Source organism: Nannobrachium achirus (genome assembly GCF_963921795.1).
Source record: "Nannobrachium achirus genome assembly, chromosome: 18".
Taxonomy (NCBI): Eukaryota; Metazoa; Chordata; class Actinopteri; order Myctophiformes; family Myctophidae; genus Nannobrachium; species Nannobrachium achirus.
Window position 1 is genome coordinate 19,183,569 of NC_137825.1, and position 19,250 is coordinate 19,202,818.

The 19,250-nt window shown below is 47.8% G+C and overlaps 1 protein-coding gene across 2 annotated transcripts; it reads right to left on the reverse strand.

Moving 5' to 3' along the window:
- timm23a (translocase of inner mitochondrial membrane 23 homolog a (yeast)) lies at positions 1–18,864 on the reverse strand. 2 transcript variants are annotated; one of them, XM_080747741.1, is made up of 7 exons: positions 18,481–18,864; positions 12,823–12,881; positions 11,302–11,395; positions 10,638–10,722; positions 2,493–2,551; positions 1,493–1,603; positions 1–873 (listed from the first exon to the last, which is right to left on the reverse strand). In XM_080747741.1, exons 1-7 carry the CDS (start codon positions 18,602–18,604, stop codon positions 755–757), a joined length of 651 nt encoding a protein of 216 aa, XP_080603867.1. In that variant the 5' UTR covers positions 18,605–18,864; the 3' UTR covers positions 1–754. The 2 variants fall into 2 exon arrangements, with proteins under 2 accessions (XP_080603867.1, XP_080603868.1); XM_080747742.1 differs by lacking the exon at positions 18,481–18,864 and adding an exon at positions 17,735–17,863.
- Positions 18,865–19,250: the final 386 nt, after the last annotated feature.

Here is a 19,250-nt window from a genome sequence, read left to right on the forward strand (position 1 = left end):
TTCACGGGGGTACACAGAACACTTCCAGTACAGTTCAAAAAGATAACGTTCAGGATTCTGACTCACACAGGGAAAAACAAGTACCCGCCATGGATACAGTTGCAATAAATATATGATTATGACAGAACTTGATTGTTAAGGCCTGGGCCGTTGGGTGGGTGTCGGGTTGAAATGTTCCGCTGCGAAGTCAGACGAAAAACACAACGAGAGACATGACACCAACCTACGCACACGCCTCACGAGATCAGAGATCCAGGAGACAGCAGTGGGCGAACACAGACCAGCGTGTCCCAACATTTTGGCGCTGCAATACCAGCAGTGAAGTAAGTGGGGGCCTAAGAACTTCTCTGAAGTAACTTCGATTAACGAAAAACAAAAAGATCCACGTCGATAAACTCTTTGTAGGTCGACCTCAAATGAGATCGATGATGACAGGACAAGAAAAGGGTAGACACAATTCCAAGTTGAATTTTTTGTCCATTTCTTACACAATGTTTTTGTTTCAGTCATTTCCCCCCGCTTCCCAGAAAGCTCCTAACCCAGGAGGTGGTAGGGGGAATGGAGGAGGGGGGAGGAGGGGTTTGATGACAAGAGCTCCATTTCCAGTGCACTGCGTTTGACCAGAGTCCATCTTGTCTTCGCGCCGTGGTTAAAAGCCGTGCACTCGCTCCGGGATGGTGGGGGAAGAGTCAGGGAGCTCGCTCTTTCCATATTTGGCCCCGTGTTTGTGTCCGATGCCGTTGAGGGGACACGTTCAGTAGAGCCTGGAGGACGGGCTGGAGCCAGCGATGTGCTCCCAGTTGTTGTAGAGGGCGTAGGCCCCGGACATGGCCAAGCCTACCAGACCTCCCCGCGCTACGCCCCGCAGGCCACCTGAGAACATAGCACAACGACAAGAATATACGTTGTGATAAACATTGCTTGCATTGCATACAAAACAAACACGTCCCCAGACTCCCCACAGGCACTGAAACTAATTAAACCAGCAGGGTTTCTGCAAGTCAGTTTTAAAAAAGGGTGTATTTTAAAACACCCATGACCCATTAAAACCGGGAAAGCATCCGTGTCATTTTAGATTTTTGCGTTGGCTATTAAAAAAATTGTTAATATACAAGCTCACAGCACGGCATGATCTTTTTTGAAAAGTCTTGAAAGTGTGAGAACTACTGATTAGAAGGCATTTGTAGAATTGGCCTGAGGTCTTAAATGGGTCAAATGAAATTAACGCACACAAGCATGTGCACGTACAATATATGCATACCATATGCATATTTTCATCAGGATTGGGGCAATAATTCTAGTCCTTCAATATTAAAGAAAAACACAATCTGTGTAAAAATGCTAAATTTTGATTGTGGTAAAGACAAAACCAGTACAATCCCAGCCAAACGGGGAAGATGGGTCGATGTAAATTAAACACAAGTGTACACTGCAAGTTGTCCAAGAAGTTCAGAAATATTTACACCACAGACACAAGCGCAGAGAGACCTACTTGTTGATTTGAACAGCATCCCAGTGAGAGTTCCAGCAGCCATGGTGTTAATGTCATCCTCTGCTCCTCTGGCCTTCTCTATCGCCACCCCGAAAATACTGTACAATAACGCTAAAACGGGAAGTGACATAATCAAATATACTGTACAACAATCAGACTCTTTCTCTTCCCTGTGTTTCGCCCAGGTGGAGGTTGGGTTTAGGCATAGTTTCTGTGAGGTTAGGGTTAAGGTTAGGTTTAGGGCATGGTTTTGGTTTAGGCACCACCTGGGCAACACAACAAAGGAAGAGGGAGTCCCGTACAACAATGCTGCAACAAGAAGCGACATCAAATATACTGTACAAATAATTCTGCAACAGTAAAATAACACTGCACTGAACCAGTGTGTTCAGGAACATGGTATTGTACTGTAGGTTTAAGCAGCTGTTGGAATGTTGTGCAACTTTTTCCAATTAAACAAGATATATTTGATAATCATATTTGATATTATCTTAAAGTGATAATAGTTCTCACAATAACCATTCCACATAAATGTGTTTTTGACAACTTCTCTAAACACTATTTCTATTTGCTTTAAATGAATTCCTACCATGATAAGGCAAACTTCTATTATTTGTTATTAGTATGGATACATGATGGAGTGCTTACCGACGAGAGAGTGTTTTTTACTGGTGATTCAGTCAGAGTGTATGAAAGGGTGCGCTCGTTTTATTGTCCACGACATTGCAAGCGGCGCGAAGGCCAGCGGACCTTGGTCCTGCTCTTCGCCCCCGAGCGCCACAGGCGCGAGTGGCCGCGAAGAGCGGGCCAGGGCCGCGCGGCCGGCGGAGCGCCGCGCGAGTTACGAAGCCGTGGTGAATGCAATCGTTATATTTATGCCCAGGCCGTAAGGCCTGGGCAAGCCCACGATAAACGCCCGCGCAGTCCGGTGCGCATTTCCGAACGCACCCTTTCCCCACACTCGGACTGAAACACCAGTAAAAAACACCATCCCGCTTACCGACAGAGCCCAGAGTGTTGGCCCATGATGCACCCTGCCTCGTCACCATGTTCAGAATCCTGTTGAAGGAGGAAGAGAAGAGTTCATAGAAGAATTGGATTTTAATCAAATAATCCATAGTTACAGCTATTCGTAGCATATCGACAATATTTCATTAAAAATGCAATATCGGTATCAAAACAATATCCAAATAATCAGATACTTTGACTGATATTTCACAGATATTCAGAGATATTTCACAGACATTGACGCAATAATAATGTGACCATTAATGGCTTTGAAAATGAAAACAAAATCAGCAATGAGCTCAAAAATATAATATATAATATTTAAGGCTGGGACTTTAACTGATTAATTGCGATTAATTAATTACAGAAAATTAACGCGATTAAAAAAATTAACTCATTTTAATCGCACTTAGTTTTTGCACCACAGAACCTTCAGTTTACTGTCAATATTCCAGGATGACCTCCCACTTGGGTAATGACGCCCCCTGGCGATCATTCAGAGAAACTACTTCAGCTCCCGTACTAACGTAGGTAGGAAGGGCCTGTCACTCAAACCGGAGTGACCCGCCTCCAGGCTATATAAGCCCCCGGAGGCGGAAGTAACATCCTCTTTTCACTCTCTGCGATATCACATTCAGATAAGTTGAAACTCAGCCTTTGTATTATTATTCTTCGCGCATTAGCCTAAAGCGGTGGCATTGGAGTCGCCCACTGGCGAGTGTTGAATTAACCCGTACTTAAGAATACTTATTCTTGTTCCGTCCTAAATCGACGGTTATTTCCTTTTATAACAAAGGATTATTACTGCTTGTTCAGGCCTTCGCCGAAGCAAGCGTGGCATAGCATTAGCCGTTAGCTTGTTAGCTCGTCTGCTATTGTTAACGTTAGCTACACTGCTTACCGCTTGTTCAGGCCCTGCCCGAATCAAGCGTGGCCTAGCCTTAGCCGTTAGCTTGTTAGCTCGTCTGCTTCTGGTTAACTCTATCTACAGTGCTTCGCCATGGATCCTCTGGCCTTCCTGCCGAGGCAATGTCCAGGCTGTCCAGGACTCATCGACGGACAGGATCTTCACCATCTCTGTGTCGGCTGCATGGGCGTTGCACACGCCTTCTCTGCACTGAGTCCTCAGGGGAGAGCAGGACCTTTCTGTGACTGCTGCGTGGCCTACGACCACGATGTACTGATACACCGGTTCTACCTAGCCAGGGCAGGCCTCGGGGCCTGCGCTCCACCAGGTGGGTCCACTGCTCTCAACCCCACAGCCCAGTCTTTCCTTCCCCAGGCGGCCCGCACCGTTGGTCAAGGTGCGGCGCTGCCTTCCGGAGATCCGCTTGGCAATCAGCGCGCCATTCCAAGTCAAGATGGCGCCGTGCTACATGAGACACCGCCTGCCGCGCAACCGACCGCAGCTAGCTCCACTGTCACTGGAGCTGGCGGGTCTGGTGAAGTCGCCGCTAAGAAGGCGACCAAGAAGGCTAACATCCAGAAATCTCCGGTAGCCTTTTCCCCTTCGGGCGCGGTGCCCAAAAAGAAACGCTTGGATGTGACCGTCGGGGACGTCCCCCTCGACGTGAGCATCACCAAAACAGTCCAGACCTTCAGGCGAGAGTCGGACCTGAGCTCCTGTCAGAGCGAGGGTTCTGGTTCTGAATACTCTGGATACACGGCCGAGGAGGAGGAGGACTCCGTCGAGGACGAGGGTTCTCGACTCACGGTCACTGTGAAAGGTAATGCCCCTGCGGCTCCAGCACGTCAACTGGACGCCGCAGGGAGCTCCCAGGCCTCCTCAGGCACCACTGCCCCTCCACCCGCCAGTCAAGCGAGTGAAGCGGGAGCAGAGGACGTCGATTCTGCAGCAGAAATGCTGGATCATCTCACAGTCTACATGAGAGCTCTGGCCAGAGTTGGAGAGGAGTTGCCACCTCCTCTCCCCTCTGAAGAGGCCGAGGATGATGACGAAATGCCCGGGCAGGAGCCTTCGGTTCCCGCCCCGTATGTCCTCTCCAGGCTGCCGCTGGTGAAAGGTTTCACCAAGGCCCTCCATTCCTCATGGAAGACACATAAAGACCCCAGGAAGCTGCCTTTTTCTGTGTTGGATTTGGTGGGCGGTGCGGAGGCAGGCATGTCCACCTGCCCTAACCTGGACCACCTGTTGGCACAATCTTTTCTGAGTTCCGTCAGACCCCAGTACAAAGATGTAGGCACAGCTAAAAACGGGCCGTTTGTTGGCCCCGTCGGCACCAACCCGCCGGGGTTCACTGTCCTGGAGGACAAGCTGCAGTCGGACAGGGCTCGTAACGCCTACCGGTCCGCTGCTCTGGCCGCTAAGGACCTGAATCTGATCCAGCTCTTGCTCGCTTCCACCAAGGACCTGGTCAAAGGTCTGCCCACGGGGGAGCACACAGCTGAACTGAACACTCTATTTGACATCATGCTGAAGGTCAATTGGCATGCGGTTAAGTGGATGGGCAGGTCCATGGACTACAACCTCCAGTCTGAGAGAGCCCGCTGGCTCGACTATGTCGACCTCGAGCCTAAGAGGGACGTGGGCGAGAAGCCTCTAGGTCCTCGCGGGGAGATGTACAAGTCTCTCATAAACATGGAGAACAGTCCCACCACCCTCATGGGTGGGGGCTTGGAGCTGCTGCAGGGTAGAGTTACCTTCTTCAAGGCGGCTAAGGACATCGTCGAGTCCACCACAGTGCCACAGGATGAACCGCAGCAAGCTAGGAGGACGTCCCGCTCCTCCCGCGCCAAGGAAAGGGGCCGCTCTGCTTCTTTTAAGAAGCACTCGTCTTCCTCCAGGGGAGCCTCTGCAGCCAGGGCGCCTGACAGGCCCCGCAGCAAGGCTGTGGTTCCCGAGCGCGCTCAGCCGCGCCGCCCGTCCAAGGATGGCAGGCAGCAGTCTTCATACCGCGGTGGCCGCGGTAGGGGACAGCGCAAATGACACTTTGAAGAGGGGAATTGTGCTGGGGCGGGGGTCCGAGGTGTCTCTCGGTCCCCCTCCCCCCAAACGAGGGCGTTTTCCGGTACCCCGTGTCGGGGAAATGAAAATGTTAATTTTGATGCCTCCTGTGTCGACAATAAACATGTTGAAAGAGCAAAGTCTGTCTCTGTCCAACTCTCTCGCACTAGCACAGACGACCCCATCGTGCATGCCTCCTGTAGTAATGATGAAGTCCTGTCAGGACTCGATAATCAATCACAGGTTTTATCAGAATCCAGTAATGTTAATGTCAAACAATTATGTGGTTCCTCAAGCGCGCGAGTGGGATATCCCTCGCGTCGACAATATGAATCCTTTATGCATGCCTCCTGTAAGAATGATGGAGTCCCGTCAGGACTCTTTAATCAGTCAGAGGTTTTATCAACAACCAGTAATGTTAACGTCAAACAATTATATGGTTCCTCATGCGCGCGAGTGGATTTTCCCTCGCGTGAGCGATGCTATGAATTTAACCTTGAGTCAGAAATTCTGTCGGCCTACTATGAGCCCGGGTCAAGGGACAAGCATAAAGGCCTTAGAGCAGGTATTAAACGTAAAAGTTCCTCTCCTGTCAGGGGAGAATGCTTTAGTTGTGGGCGAGTCTGTTTATCAGTCGAATCGCTTTGCTCTTCCTGTCGCTCTATCGAGCGAAAACCGAACGCTTCCGGTTTCACCGGATACGGATTCGCTAGCTCCCCGCTTCCGGTCCGGCCGCAAAAGAGCTCCGCTAGTCAAGCGGTACAATCAGAAGGTGTTCCCACCTTGCGGCCTATTGAACCCCCGCGCTCCGCATCCGGGTGTTCCGGATACGGATACGCAGGTTCCCCACTTCCGGTCCCGCCGCAAAATAGCTCCGCTAGTCAAGCGGTACAACCAGAAGGTGTTTCCGCCATGCGGCCTATTGAACCCTTGCGCTCCGCATCCGGTCGTTCCGGATACGGATACGCAGGTTCCCCACTTCCGGTCCGGCCGCCAAAAAGCTCCGCCGTCACGGAAGCACAGTGGTGGGGTTTCTCTCGCTCAAAATACGCTAGCACGCTGTGCGCGCCAGTGGAAGTTATGCAACCCGAGCCATTGGGTATTTCGAACGATAACCAGGGGTTACAGGTTACAGTTCGCAGATATACCCCCGCTTTCGAGCAGGGTTATTCATACCAGAGCACGTGGTTTAAAAGCAAGTCTTTTGAGAGAAGAGATCAGCTCATTGCTAAGCAAGGGTGCTATAGTGGAGCTGGACAGGACCCAATCCCGCATGGGATTTTGGAGCCGTTATTTCCTGGTGCCCAAAAAGGGGGGGGGGGCTACGTCCCATCCTGGACCTAAAGGCACTAAACGTGTACCTGAAGAAGTACGTTTTCAGGATGCTAACAGTACCCACCATGTTACGGTCGGTCAGGCAAGGGGATTTCCACTGTTCAGTGGATCTGAAGGATGCTTATCAGCACGTCCAGATTTATCCCCCACACAGGAAATTCCTTCGGTTCGCCTTCGAGGGTCGCCTGTACGAGTATACAGTACTCCCTTTCGGTCTGTCACTGAGCCCGAGGGTTTTCGTGAAAGTGACCGAAGCAGCCATCGCCCCGCTGAGACAGCAGGGCGTCAGGTTGGCGACGTACATCGACGATTGGATGATTTCAGCGAGCTCCGCCCACGAAGTGGCGCGTCACACACAAGTGGTTTTGGCTCACCTGAAGGCCTTAGGTTTCATAGTCAACCACGGCAAGAGCATGCTGACTCCAGCAAGTCGTCTTACATTCATTGGGGTCCTTCTGGACTCATCCGACATGTCGGCCCGTCTCTCAGAGGAGAGGGTGGACAGGTTTCGGGAATGTCTCGACTCCTTTCAAGTGGGCCAGGAGGTCACTTACAGGAGTTGCATGGTACTGACGGGAATGATGGCTTCCGCAGTACATCTGTTGCGTTTGGGCAGGTTTCATATGAGACCTTTTCAAAGATGGATGTTATCCCTCGGGATCCCGCCCTCCTTGAAGTACAAGAAGGTTACGGTTTCCCCTTCCTGCGCGATCGCCCTGTCTCCGTGGCTGGTGGAGGGATTCCTCACCAGCGGAGTCTCGATTGGCGAGGTGGTTTCCCACAAGTCGATCACGACAGACGCCAGTCTCAGTGGATGGGGAGCCACTTTCGAGGGGCGCACAGCGCAGGGGCTTTGGCCTCTGGAGATGAGGGGTCGTCACATCAACTATTTGGAGTTGATGGCTATACTCCTGGCGCTCAAGCATTTCGAGCCTTGGATTTTGCATTGTCACGTCCTGGTCAGGACAGACAATACGACGGCCATGTTTTATGTCAACAAACAGGGGGGCCTGTCGTCGTTGCCACTGGACCGTCTGGCTCGAGAATTGACGGTTTGGTGCTTGTCGCGCCTCAAGTCGATCAGGGCCTCACACGTCCCAGGTCTCCTCAACAGCGGAGCAGATCTCCTGTCCAGGGGAGGTCCTCGCTACGAGGATTGGTCTCTCCACCCCAGGGTGGTGAGCCAGATTTTTCGCAAGTTTGGTCAGCCAGTGGCGGACCTGTTTGCGTCAGCGGAGAATACGAAGTGTCCGTTGTTCTTCGCGGTGAAGGGCAGTCCTCCCTTGGGGTTGGACGCCTTAGCGCACACGTGGCCGAGAGGTCTACTGTACGCGTTTCCCCCCTTCGACTTAATCCGACCCACTCTGGAGAGAGTCAGGAGGTTCGGTCTGGAGATGCTCCTGGTGGCCCCCTACAAGGGCACGTGGAGATCGGCGATCGCCCCTCTCCTTTGCGAACCGGGTTGGCAGCTGCCTCGGTGCAGGGACCTGTTGAGTCAGGCCAGGGGGGAGATCTTCCACCAAGACCTGCAGGTCCTAGACCTGTGGGTTTGGCACGTGAAAGGTTAAACCTGCTGGCAGCCGGTTTTTCTTCTGAAGTGGTTGATACCATTCAGAGTGCTAAGGCGCCCTCTACGAGGGCGTCTTATGATGGAAGGTGGAATGCCTTTGAGGACTGGTGTGAGTCGCGTGTTCCACCTGTGGTGGCTCATGTGGCGTCAGCCCAGGAAATTCTGGAATTTATGCAGAACCGCTTGAGAAGTGGTCTAGCATTTTCTACCCTTAGGGGGTATTTGGCGGCTATTAATGCCTGTCACCTGGGGGTGGCGGGCAAGGCACCTTCTAAAGTCCCGGAGGTCATCAAGTTCATGCAAGGAGTTGAACGTTTGAGGCCGGTGACTAGGTCTTTGTTCCCAGTTTGGGATCTGCAGGTGGTTCTAGGGGGCCTATGTCGGGCTCCCTTTGAGCCGCTTGTAGGGATGCCTTTGAAACTTTTGAGTTTCAAGACGGCTCTTTTGCTGGCTTTGGCCACGGCTAAAAGAGTTGGTGACCTGCAAGCTCTCTCGGTGTCTGCGGAGTGCATGCAGTTTATGAACAATGATCTCAAGGTGTTGCTCAAGCCTCATCTTAAGTTTGTTCCTAAGAACATGGTGGTTCCTAAGGAGCCTGTTGTTCTTCTGGCTTTTCATCCTCCTCCGTTTGTCTCGGTGGAGGATGAACGGCTGAATTGCCTTTGTCCTGTCAGGGCATTGAAGGCCTACTGTGACAGGACTGCTGGTTCTAGAGCTTCTTCTCAGCTCTTTGTAGAAATGGGCAATGTTCTTGTCAGAAAGCCGGTGTCTAGACCCACTCTTTCGAGGTGGATTGTGGATGCTATTAGGCTGGCTTACTCTAGTGCGGGTGTGGAAGTGCCGGCGGCACTTAAAGCCCATAGCACTAGAGGTGTGGCTACTTCGTGGGCACTGGCAAAGGGAGTCTCCGTTCAGGAGATTTGTGTTTCGGCGAATTGGTCTTCGCCTTCTACCTTTGCAGCCTACTATCACCTGGATATCGAATCCTCTTCGCTAGCGCATTCGGTTCTGGGTGCAGTTGCCTCCTCTACGTCATAGAGGAGTCGGATCTTCCCCTCCCACAGGTGGGCATGTAGCCACCTGGGGTACTTTGGGGGGACCCTGTGTTTTCCTTATATAGTGTGTCTTACTTATAAGGCGGACTTGTCCTTTTCATTTAGTTGAATGAGGCGGACTTCGGTCTGTCAGGGTCTCTCTTTATTTTCTCATGCCTTCACACCCAGGTCCGGTGGGCCTGGGACCTTCTGGGTGATGGGTCACGCCCGTTTGGGCTGTGCTCACCCGTATGAGGGGTGTGTGGGGGTATGAGAGTAGGTTGTGGCTTAGAGGGGAGTTTACGAATCCCAAGTGGGAGGTCATCCTGGAATATTGACAGTAAACGGTAGGTTCCGTACGGAACCATTGTTTACTTAGATATGGAAGGATGACCTCCCACGTAATGCCCCTCTGTTTCACTGAATGTGGCAGAGAGTGGTATTAAGAGGATGTTACTTCCGCCTCCGGGGGCTTATATAGCCTGGAGGCGGGTCACTCCGGTTTGAGTGACAGGCCCTTCCTACCTACGTTAGTACGGGAGCTGAAGTAGTTTCTCTGAATGATCGCCAGGGGGCGTCATTACCCAAGTGGGAGGTCATCCTTCCATATCTAAGTAAACAATGGTTCCGTACGGAACCTACCGTTTCGGGCATACCGATCATAGCGATGCACCAACCAAGAAGAGACAACAAACGCAAAGGGAGAAGTAGCCGATCAAAGCGCTTTGCTTGGCCCAGTGGATGCGAAATTTAGATTTAAAAAAGTCACTCGTTGATTCACTCGTACAACAAAATGTGTTTTACTTGAAAAAAAAAATGCTTCTCAGGTCTAATATCGATGTGCGATTAAAATGCGATAAATTGCGATTAATTAATCACAGAGCCTGTAATTAATTAGATTACAATTTTTAATCGCATCCCAGCCCTAATAATATTGTAATATATCGGTATTGGACGATTTGACCCTGCATGTTATAGGATATCGTCCTGCATTTTAATATTGTGCATCTTTAGTTAGAGCCTTACATTTAACTCTGGGACATAACTCATGCTTGTTCTTGCCCTTAATGTTGCTGAAACAGTTACTCTTGAACTGACCAGCGACCGTTGGTGAAAGAGTTTCTCTCGGCTTCCTTACTGACCGCTCAGTTCTACGTAGGAGAACCAACGGCTTTCCTTAGGAGCCTTTACTCTGGGACATGACTGACACAGTAATGATCACTTCATACTCACTGCACGTTACGAGGTTTAGACCAGGCCATGTCTCTGGTCTCCTTCAGACCCATCCTGAGACCGTTCAGTGTTCCAAACGTAGCTCCTAGTGACCAGGAACACAAGCCGTCATCCTCTTTATATCCCTCTATGTTACATTCATATTCATATTTCAATACATTTACCTCCCTTTTGTTTTATGTGTACCCAGAGTGTCAAGGGCAGTACAATGCTCCTTCTGACGTTTGAACTTATCTTTGGTGATGAAACTACAAATTGATTCGGAACTTCTGATGAGTGGTCTCAGAACTTTCTCAGAACTCGTGCACCCCCAGATCTCCAAACTAGTTTGGAAAGCCTGTCCGAAATAGCATGTATTGACCTTAACCACTTGAACCCCAGCATCAGTATTGTGGGGAAAGCTTTTGCCCACAATAGCTGATCGACAAGCTGCTTGAACTTGTCTATTTTCAGCAAAAGCTTTCCTAACAATAACAGCAAACAGAAAATACACTAGTATAGAGCCCTGAGGCACACACACCATATGGGGTTTAAGTGGCCAATTTCCTCATGGAAAGGATTGTTTTGTTGATCAAATTGACACTTATTCTGACATGCAGCAGTTACCCTAAAAGTAGCTTAAGAGGCAAGTAAATAATGTGCAATACGCGTGCAGGTGTCTCACCAGTGATGCAACAGCCTCCAATAGTAAAGAAGGCCAGTTCAAACCTGCCCCTGACCTTGTTGGCTCCTGTAGGCAGGATGAACTCATCATTGTCCTAAAAACACAACACACCAAAACACATTACAACAGTTAATTTAGATGTTACTCAGATTATTCAGATTCATTCATTGCAGCAGTGGCTCAGGAGGTAGAGGTAGAGTGGCCGCTAAGGTTCCCATGCAGTTTTCGATCCCGGGCTCCCCAATAAGCGTCGAAGTGCCCTCGAGCAAGACACTGAACCTCAATTGCTTCCGATTTAAGGTTGCATGGTTTCCTCTGCCATCGGTGTATGAATGTATGTGTGAATGGGTGAATGTAATGCACAATTGTTGTAAAGTGCTTTGAATAAAGGAGCTATATAAATGCACCATTGAGAAATGCTCATCTCTAGGGCCGTTTTTTGACTATATTAGTATCAGCAATGGGGGGCCCCACATTAGTCCGACGTCTCATAACTCCATCTATGTGGCTACTCGTACGGTTAGAGATAGGGTTAGTAATGGGGAGTCTGACGAACGCAACGTTGGAGTATTGTGTGTCGGAACAATAAAACGCACCCAATTCACCGTTTGTCAGCCTTCTGATTGGTCCCTGAGACTCCCTGACTGGCCAACCAGAAAAAACCATTCACTTTTTGCTATCGGGGGTGGAGTTTGTGCAGTGGAGAATGTTGAATGCGTCTTTCAAGAACTGTCCGCACTGCGCGACACGGAGTTCGCCCGGTACGGCCGCGGGAGGTGATAGCGACGGCAAGCGATCTTGCTCATCATAACGAATAAGCTTCAACAAACTAGTTCACATGGACCTTATCAATGGTCTAAGAGTTACGATTGGGTACATATAATTTAAATGGGCAGAATTACGAAAAGCCAGCCTATTATGTGAGGAGAACGTTGCCAGCCTGTCCTCTTCCTACCCAAGATGCAATGCGCTTTCTTTTTCTATTTCTATTCTCTCTCTGATCCAGAGGATTAAACTAATTAAAACATATATTTTCGGGGGGAAATTACTGTTTTGCTATGTAATTACTGTACCCTTTTCTTCCCTTTTTATTAATATCACGTAGATGTGTTTTTTTTGGTACTTTATATAGCTGTAATGAGGCTATGAAGGAAAAAAAAATCCCATCCACTTCCACTATAAAAGAATCTGCAATAGTGATTCTGTCCCACTGGGATTAAACAAATTAAAACATATATTTTCGGGGAAACCCCCTGTTTTGCAATGTAACTACTGTACCTTTGTCTTCCCTTTTTATTAATATCACCTAGATGTTTTTCCTTTGGTACTTTATATAGCTGTAATGAGGCTATGAAAACATAAAAAAATCCCATTCACTGCCACTATAAAAACAATCTGCCCAGGGTCAAATGTCCCATCATAGTAACAGGGCAGAATGGGGCGGGATTTGCAAACTAGTGAATTAAGCAGTCGATGTCTCCCTACTTTTAACCACTTTCAATCCTCGCAGCCATGACTCACCTGTACCAGGTAACGAGGGTCCACGTTGAGATAAGGTGACAGAGGGCTCATCCCGGTCACTGAAATGACAATTACACATAGAGGTCAGCTGACAGGACACATCACACTGGCACAGTTCAATGGCTCTTCAATGATCAAGGTAGTGACCATGTATGTATGTCCACAAGCAACTCTAAATTCTATTTTTAATTTCCTGAATCTAGAGTTGCAACTTGCAACACCAACCATTAACATCCAAAAAGAAAAGTCCTATCTCATTGTATTAAACAACGATAAACTCACCAACATTGCAGCTGTAAGAAATTATACTCAATCTGGAAAGCTTTTGAGCTACTTTCTGCCAATAAATTTCAGTTCGCTACTTCTTATACATTGGTTTTCTAATTTATGGAATTTCTTCGATTTTTCTTTAATTAATTCATGAATTTACTGAAATAAAAGGGGGTTTATTTTTTTAATAAATGAAAAATGTTTTTTTGAAATAATAATTTAAAAACGAAATGTAGGAAACAAAAAATTAAGGGACCCATACAAATGTGTCCGCGACCCACAAATGGGTCCCAACCCAGTGTTTGGGAAACGGTGAAGTATACAACATTCAGACAGACAGACAGACAGACAGACAGACAGACAGACAGACATTTTCCAGGGACTCTCTAGGTTCCTTTAAGGGGGTCTAAATTGACCCATACAAGTCTGTAACTCTGACAGTGTACAAATGGAACCAAATTAACCATTTGGGGTTCATTTGGTTCCATTTGTAGTTGTACACTAGTGTCAGAGTTAAGGGGAGACCTTGACATTTTAATGTTTGAGAAACTCTGTAATAGAACCATTAATATGGACATAATAATAACAGCACTGTGTCGATGGGGGAACGTAGTACACATTCTGACAGAACAACATGTACAGTATCTACTCAAACTTAGCCCTGAATACAGGACTCTCATATACATGAGAGTCCTGGTGCCGCCTCAACATGAGGAGTAGTGGGCAATCGAGCCCTTAACGGTTTGAGCTAGGAACGTCAGATTTCAAAAATAAACTGCTTACCCAAGCCAACTTTGCTAACGATTTGACGCCGCACAACGTTCATTACACGCCGCTCCCCGGTTGTTGAATAAAACGCATTTTTGTCCGAAATTATTTTGCTTAACATAGGACGTCCGCCTCTAGTGGACAGTCGCGTCATCGCATCATCTCCGTTCACTACAATGATCAACCGGAGATGACGCGACTGTCCACTAGAGGCGGACGTCCTATGTTAAGCAAAATAATTTCGGACAAAAATGCTTTTTATTCAACAATCCGGTAGCGGCGTGTAATGAACGTTGTGCGGCGTCAAATTGTTGGGAGCGTGTCGCTATTTCGACGTGTCATTTGTTCGACGGCCCGCAATTTCGACGCGCCGATAGTTCGACTTAGGGATCGCGAGATTTCGGCGCCGCTGTTTCGACGGCACCCTTTTTCGAAAAAAAGGACGGCAATGTTTCGACACGACAACTGTCCGACACAACAACAGTTCGACAAGGCAGCACGGTATTTCGACAATGAAAAAACAAGTCTCTCAGCGACACGCTCCCCCCGACAGACTCATGGTGCCAACGCTCCAGCCTCCAGTAGGAGCGAGCAACCCGGTTGTAGGTCGCTAAATGATCTCGCCCTCTCTCCGCTCCTAACCCAGCCTTCCCCTCCCCCGACCCTTCTATCGTTTCTAGGCTATTTGTTGTTCTGCCTATCTACATAGGCCTACTGTGTTTTATCCGTCCGTCCGTCCGTCCGTCCGTCCGTCCGTCTGTCCGTCTGTCTGTCTGTCTGTCTGTCTGTCTGTCTGTCTCTGTCTCTGTCTCTTTCCCTCTCTTTCTTTCTCTCTCGTCTCTCTCTCTCCCTCCCTCCCTCCCTCACTCACTCTCACACACGCACAGACAAACCACAATTTTCTGTGGAGACCGGGTTGCAATGCGCACACACACACACACACACACACACACACACACACACACACACACACACACACACACACACACACACACACACACACACACACACACACACACACACACACACACACACACACACACACACACACCAAACGCTCTGAAAGTAGCCTATATAATCAATGCCAAATTGGGAATTATTTTGTAAAAAGGCTATGAACATGAACTGTAGGCAGGGTCTCCATTTAGAAGCCCCGTGGATTTATTAGCTGGAGTACGTGAGTGATCGCCGATTAGGCCTATAATAACCTAGTATTTAATATGCTCTAGACTGTCCCGACAGAACTTATCACAGGGTGTTCGCGCATCCTCTGTCTGTCTGTCTCTCGCCTCCTCGCTTTCTCTCTCTCCTCTCTCTCTCTCTCTCTCTGTGTGCGCGGTGGCACATGCTTAAAATAACATATCTGCAAGCTAACATCCTGTATATCCGACGGTGTTGATAGCTTGTAAATCTGTTATTTTTGCGCATGTAACCATGTACTTGTTTAAAAAAAACTCCATGCTCTGCAGCTTTCTATTGGACACAGACCGGCAGGTTCATAATATGTGCATATAGGCCTATGGCATATGCCCACAGCTAGGGAGGAGAGTATATTTTACGTTTATATGGGGCTAGTACATTTTGCACCCATATTACTGTCATGTCTTAATAATATGTTGCTTTTAACAAGTAAGTTAAGTGATTGGTGGAGCCTGCTGCGCACTGACTGTGGCCATTCATTAGGCTACTCTTAAACAGGGCCGTGCAGTCCATACAGGCAAAATAGGCAGCCCCACACAGGCTGGGGGCCTCATGAGATTATTATAATTTTTTTAACCATCATGGGCATGGGCCCCCGTTGAGCTGTTGAACAGAGAACAGTTGAAGTGAGGGTTAACATGAAACAATTGCTTTGGACATATTAGCTCATTAGAATCTGAAAAGAGCTTGGCTCTCAAAGGTGCAGACCAGATAACAATGGCCCTAATCACCCAAGCAGTTCCTTCATGTGTGTTCTGTGATGTCACATACATCTTTAAAGTGATCCCTGACTAGTAAGCCATGTAGGCCTTAATATGTTATAATAACCCTCTTTAAAGTGATCCCTGACTAATACGACAAATATGCCTTAATACATTATAATTGTCCTCTATAACTACAATGTATAATTAAAAACACCTCAATTATTGTAGTGATGACGGTCGTAGAAGATACATTTTGGCTGGACGGGCCAATTTAAAATGGCGGTGTAAACAAGTTTTAGATGTTGAATTAAACACTTTACTAACCCGGCAAAACATCCTACTGGGCCCGACCAGCCAAAATTTATCTTCTACGTCATCACTGCATGCGACGAACAGTGCAATGGCTCCCCCCATGGGTTGAAAATATAACTTTTTTTCTCTCAAAGGAATATATTGTAAGTGTTTTAAATGGTATATTTTGGTTAAAGAGGGTTATTATAACATATTAAGGCCTACATGGCTTACTTGTCAGGGATCACTTTAAGAGGCAGGGGCGTGCAGAGACATTTTGAAGGGGGGGTACTCAAGTGAAAAAAAGGGCACCTTGTGGAACCATCGACTACCTAGTAGTTGCATTGGTAATTCAGTGTTTGGGGGGGGGGGGGGGGGGGATTTGAATGATGTCAAGTGGCCGGCACTTACACATACATTACATGAGTTAACAGGTTCAGACAATGGTCTATTGATATGCATACCTGCCCTGCTGTGACATATCTAATAGGTATTGATATGCATGTATAAATTCATTGAATAACCGATTAACCATTTAATCGACTATAGTCCCTGAAAATCGCAGGCCCCCCCTGCAAGTGAAAATCGCAGGGTCCCCCTTTTGCAAATGATGGAGTTCTATCCGTCCGTCATTCAAGGTTATATGAGATACATAAAGGTTTCCTGTGTAAATAAGCCGAAAAGGTTACTAGGATCTCCTTTTAGTTGACCTTGGCTTGTACCAGTGAACTGTACTGTCATGAAACTGTACTTTTAATAGTCTTCAATCAATCAATCAATCTATCTGGAAGAAGTTGCACATGAACTCTGCAGCCGCACAGAGGCACTCCAACAAGACCACTCTGACAAGCTAAATGCTGGGTGCAGTAAATGTATTTGTCTGCATAAAGGCAATAATTGAAGTAGCTATGAATTGAAATATAATTAACAGGCTGCCTGTGGACACACATCCATTTACATGCATTTATTGTGAGACAAAGGTTGAGAACCACTGCAAAACAGGCACTTAAAAGTTATTCTTGTTCTTATTATCATTAAGGTAGTTAGTTATTTGTAGGTAATAACTCTGATATTCCCATTATGTTATCTTGTAGCTATAAAAATTCATGTGAGAGTGAAGCACAATTGCTTTTTCTTATTTTGTTTATATGGAATTATTTTTGAAAAAATGCTAGTTTGCATTAAACTCATGATTTATTTTCTCATATCTTAATTATTTGAAAATATTTTCAAACGAGCACAGGTCTCCACCAGGCCACACAAATCGGTCTGTTATAGCGCCACCATGAGGCTGATTTAAAAAATGTGGGGCAGAGGTTCTGAATTAGCATCCAGGGAGTGTGTGTGCTCAGTTTGGCAGCGATGGGGCCAACGGCGCCGGAGATTAGCTGGTAACATCCAGGCCACACAAATCGGCCTGTTATAGCGCCACCATGAGGCTGATTTGAAAAATGTGGGGCAGAGGTTCTAGATTGGCATCCAGGGAGTGTGTGTGCTCAGTTTGGCAGCGATCGGGCCAACGGTGACTGAGATTAGCTGTTCACAAACTGCGAGGACGCACGGACGCACGGACGGACGCACGGACGGACGGACGGACGGAGGGGAAAACATACTCTCCCTCAGCCTTCGGCTGGTGGAGACAATAATTAAAAGGAAACCAAATGTAAACAGGCATTTACTTGCGACTCCTAGAAATTGGTCCGCAACCCACACACACATGGGTCCCGACCCAGGGGCCTCAAACTGGGGTTTGCCTGGGTCCTCCTAGGCCCTAAGCACGGCCCTGCTTATCCCGTAAAGATTACTTTATCCCACGTCCTCAGGTAATGTTGAGAGAGAGAGAGAGAGAGAGAGAGAGAGAGAGAGAGAGAGAGAGAGAGAGAGAGAGAGAGAGAGAGAGAGAGGGAGGGTCGGGGGAGGTAAGGCTGGGTTAGGAGCGGTGAGCGTGTGTGTGAGAGAGACTTTTTTTTTCTTTTTTTTTCGAAATACGTGCAGCCTTGTCGAAAGACCGTGCCGGCCAGTCGAAAGACCGTGCCGCCCTGTCGAAAGACCGGCGTCAGTTTTTTCGAAAAAACGTGCCGTCGAAACAGCGGCGCCGAAATCTCGCGAACCCTAAGTCGAACTATCGGCGCGTCGAAGTTGCGGGCCGTCGAACATTTGATACGTCGAAAAAGCGAGATTTCCCCAAATTGTTATCAAAGTTGGCTTAGGTAAGCACTGGCAGTTTATTTTTGAAATCTGACGTTCCTAGCTCAAACCGTTAAGGGCTCGATTGCCCACTACTCCTCATGTTGAGGCGGCACCAGGACTCTCATGTATATGAGAGTCCTGTATTCAGGGCTATACTCAAACTGTAACCTAGCATTACATTAGCATCTTTAGCATCCATAGCACAACACACTGACAGTTATAGTTATATACTTACAGGGAACCCCAGCCAGTTCAGAGTGGGAGTATTCAGGAGCGCTGCCCCCGAACAGGTTCCCCAGACCCGCCTTGAAGCCTCCGGATCCTCCGGACCCAGAGCCTGATCCGGATGGGTTGTCCATGATCACTGAAACACGCTAGCAACCTAATAGCTAACAGTGATGCAATAACACTGATCACACTGTCCTCATCCGACCATAGAGTTATAATAAGAAGCCTCCGACCGACACACAGACACAAGGAAACAATCGGGTGTTGAGCTGATGATAGTCGATGATCGATATGATATTTGAGGTGCTGATCGAATAATCCTTGTGTCCTGTTTTTACTATAGTTTGAGTTAAATGTTACAGTTTTCCCATCATGATGACAAGCCTCTGACCTCCACCAGAAAACACGCTATGTCGTAAAGCATGAAGCATAGAAACCAAGGCCACCGGTTGGTGTCGTGCAACATTTTACGACAGAGATTCTTCTGATTCTAAACTCTACGTGCTCGTTTGCCAACGGGTCTGAGGCAGAATAATATATTCTGCATCTAGTTTAGGGCTTAACTCAAATATTTGTTTCTGGGGGTCCCTGTCACTCCCTGGAACGAAATATTTTGAGATGGGGGTCTGCTGCCAAATACTTATCATTTTGGTGGTTCTTGACATGACAAAGTAACTTGAGAGCAACATACGTTTTTTTCAGAACACTGTCAGGATTTAGAAGACATTTGTAGAATCGGCCTATCAGTGGTTCTCAAACTTTGTCATGTCAAGGACC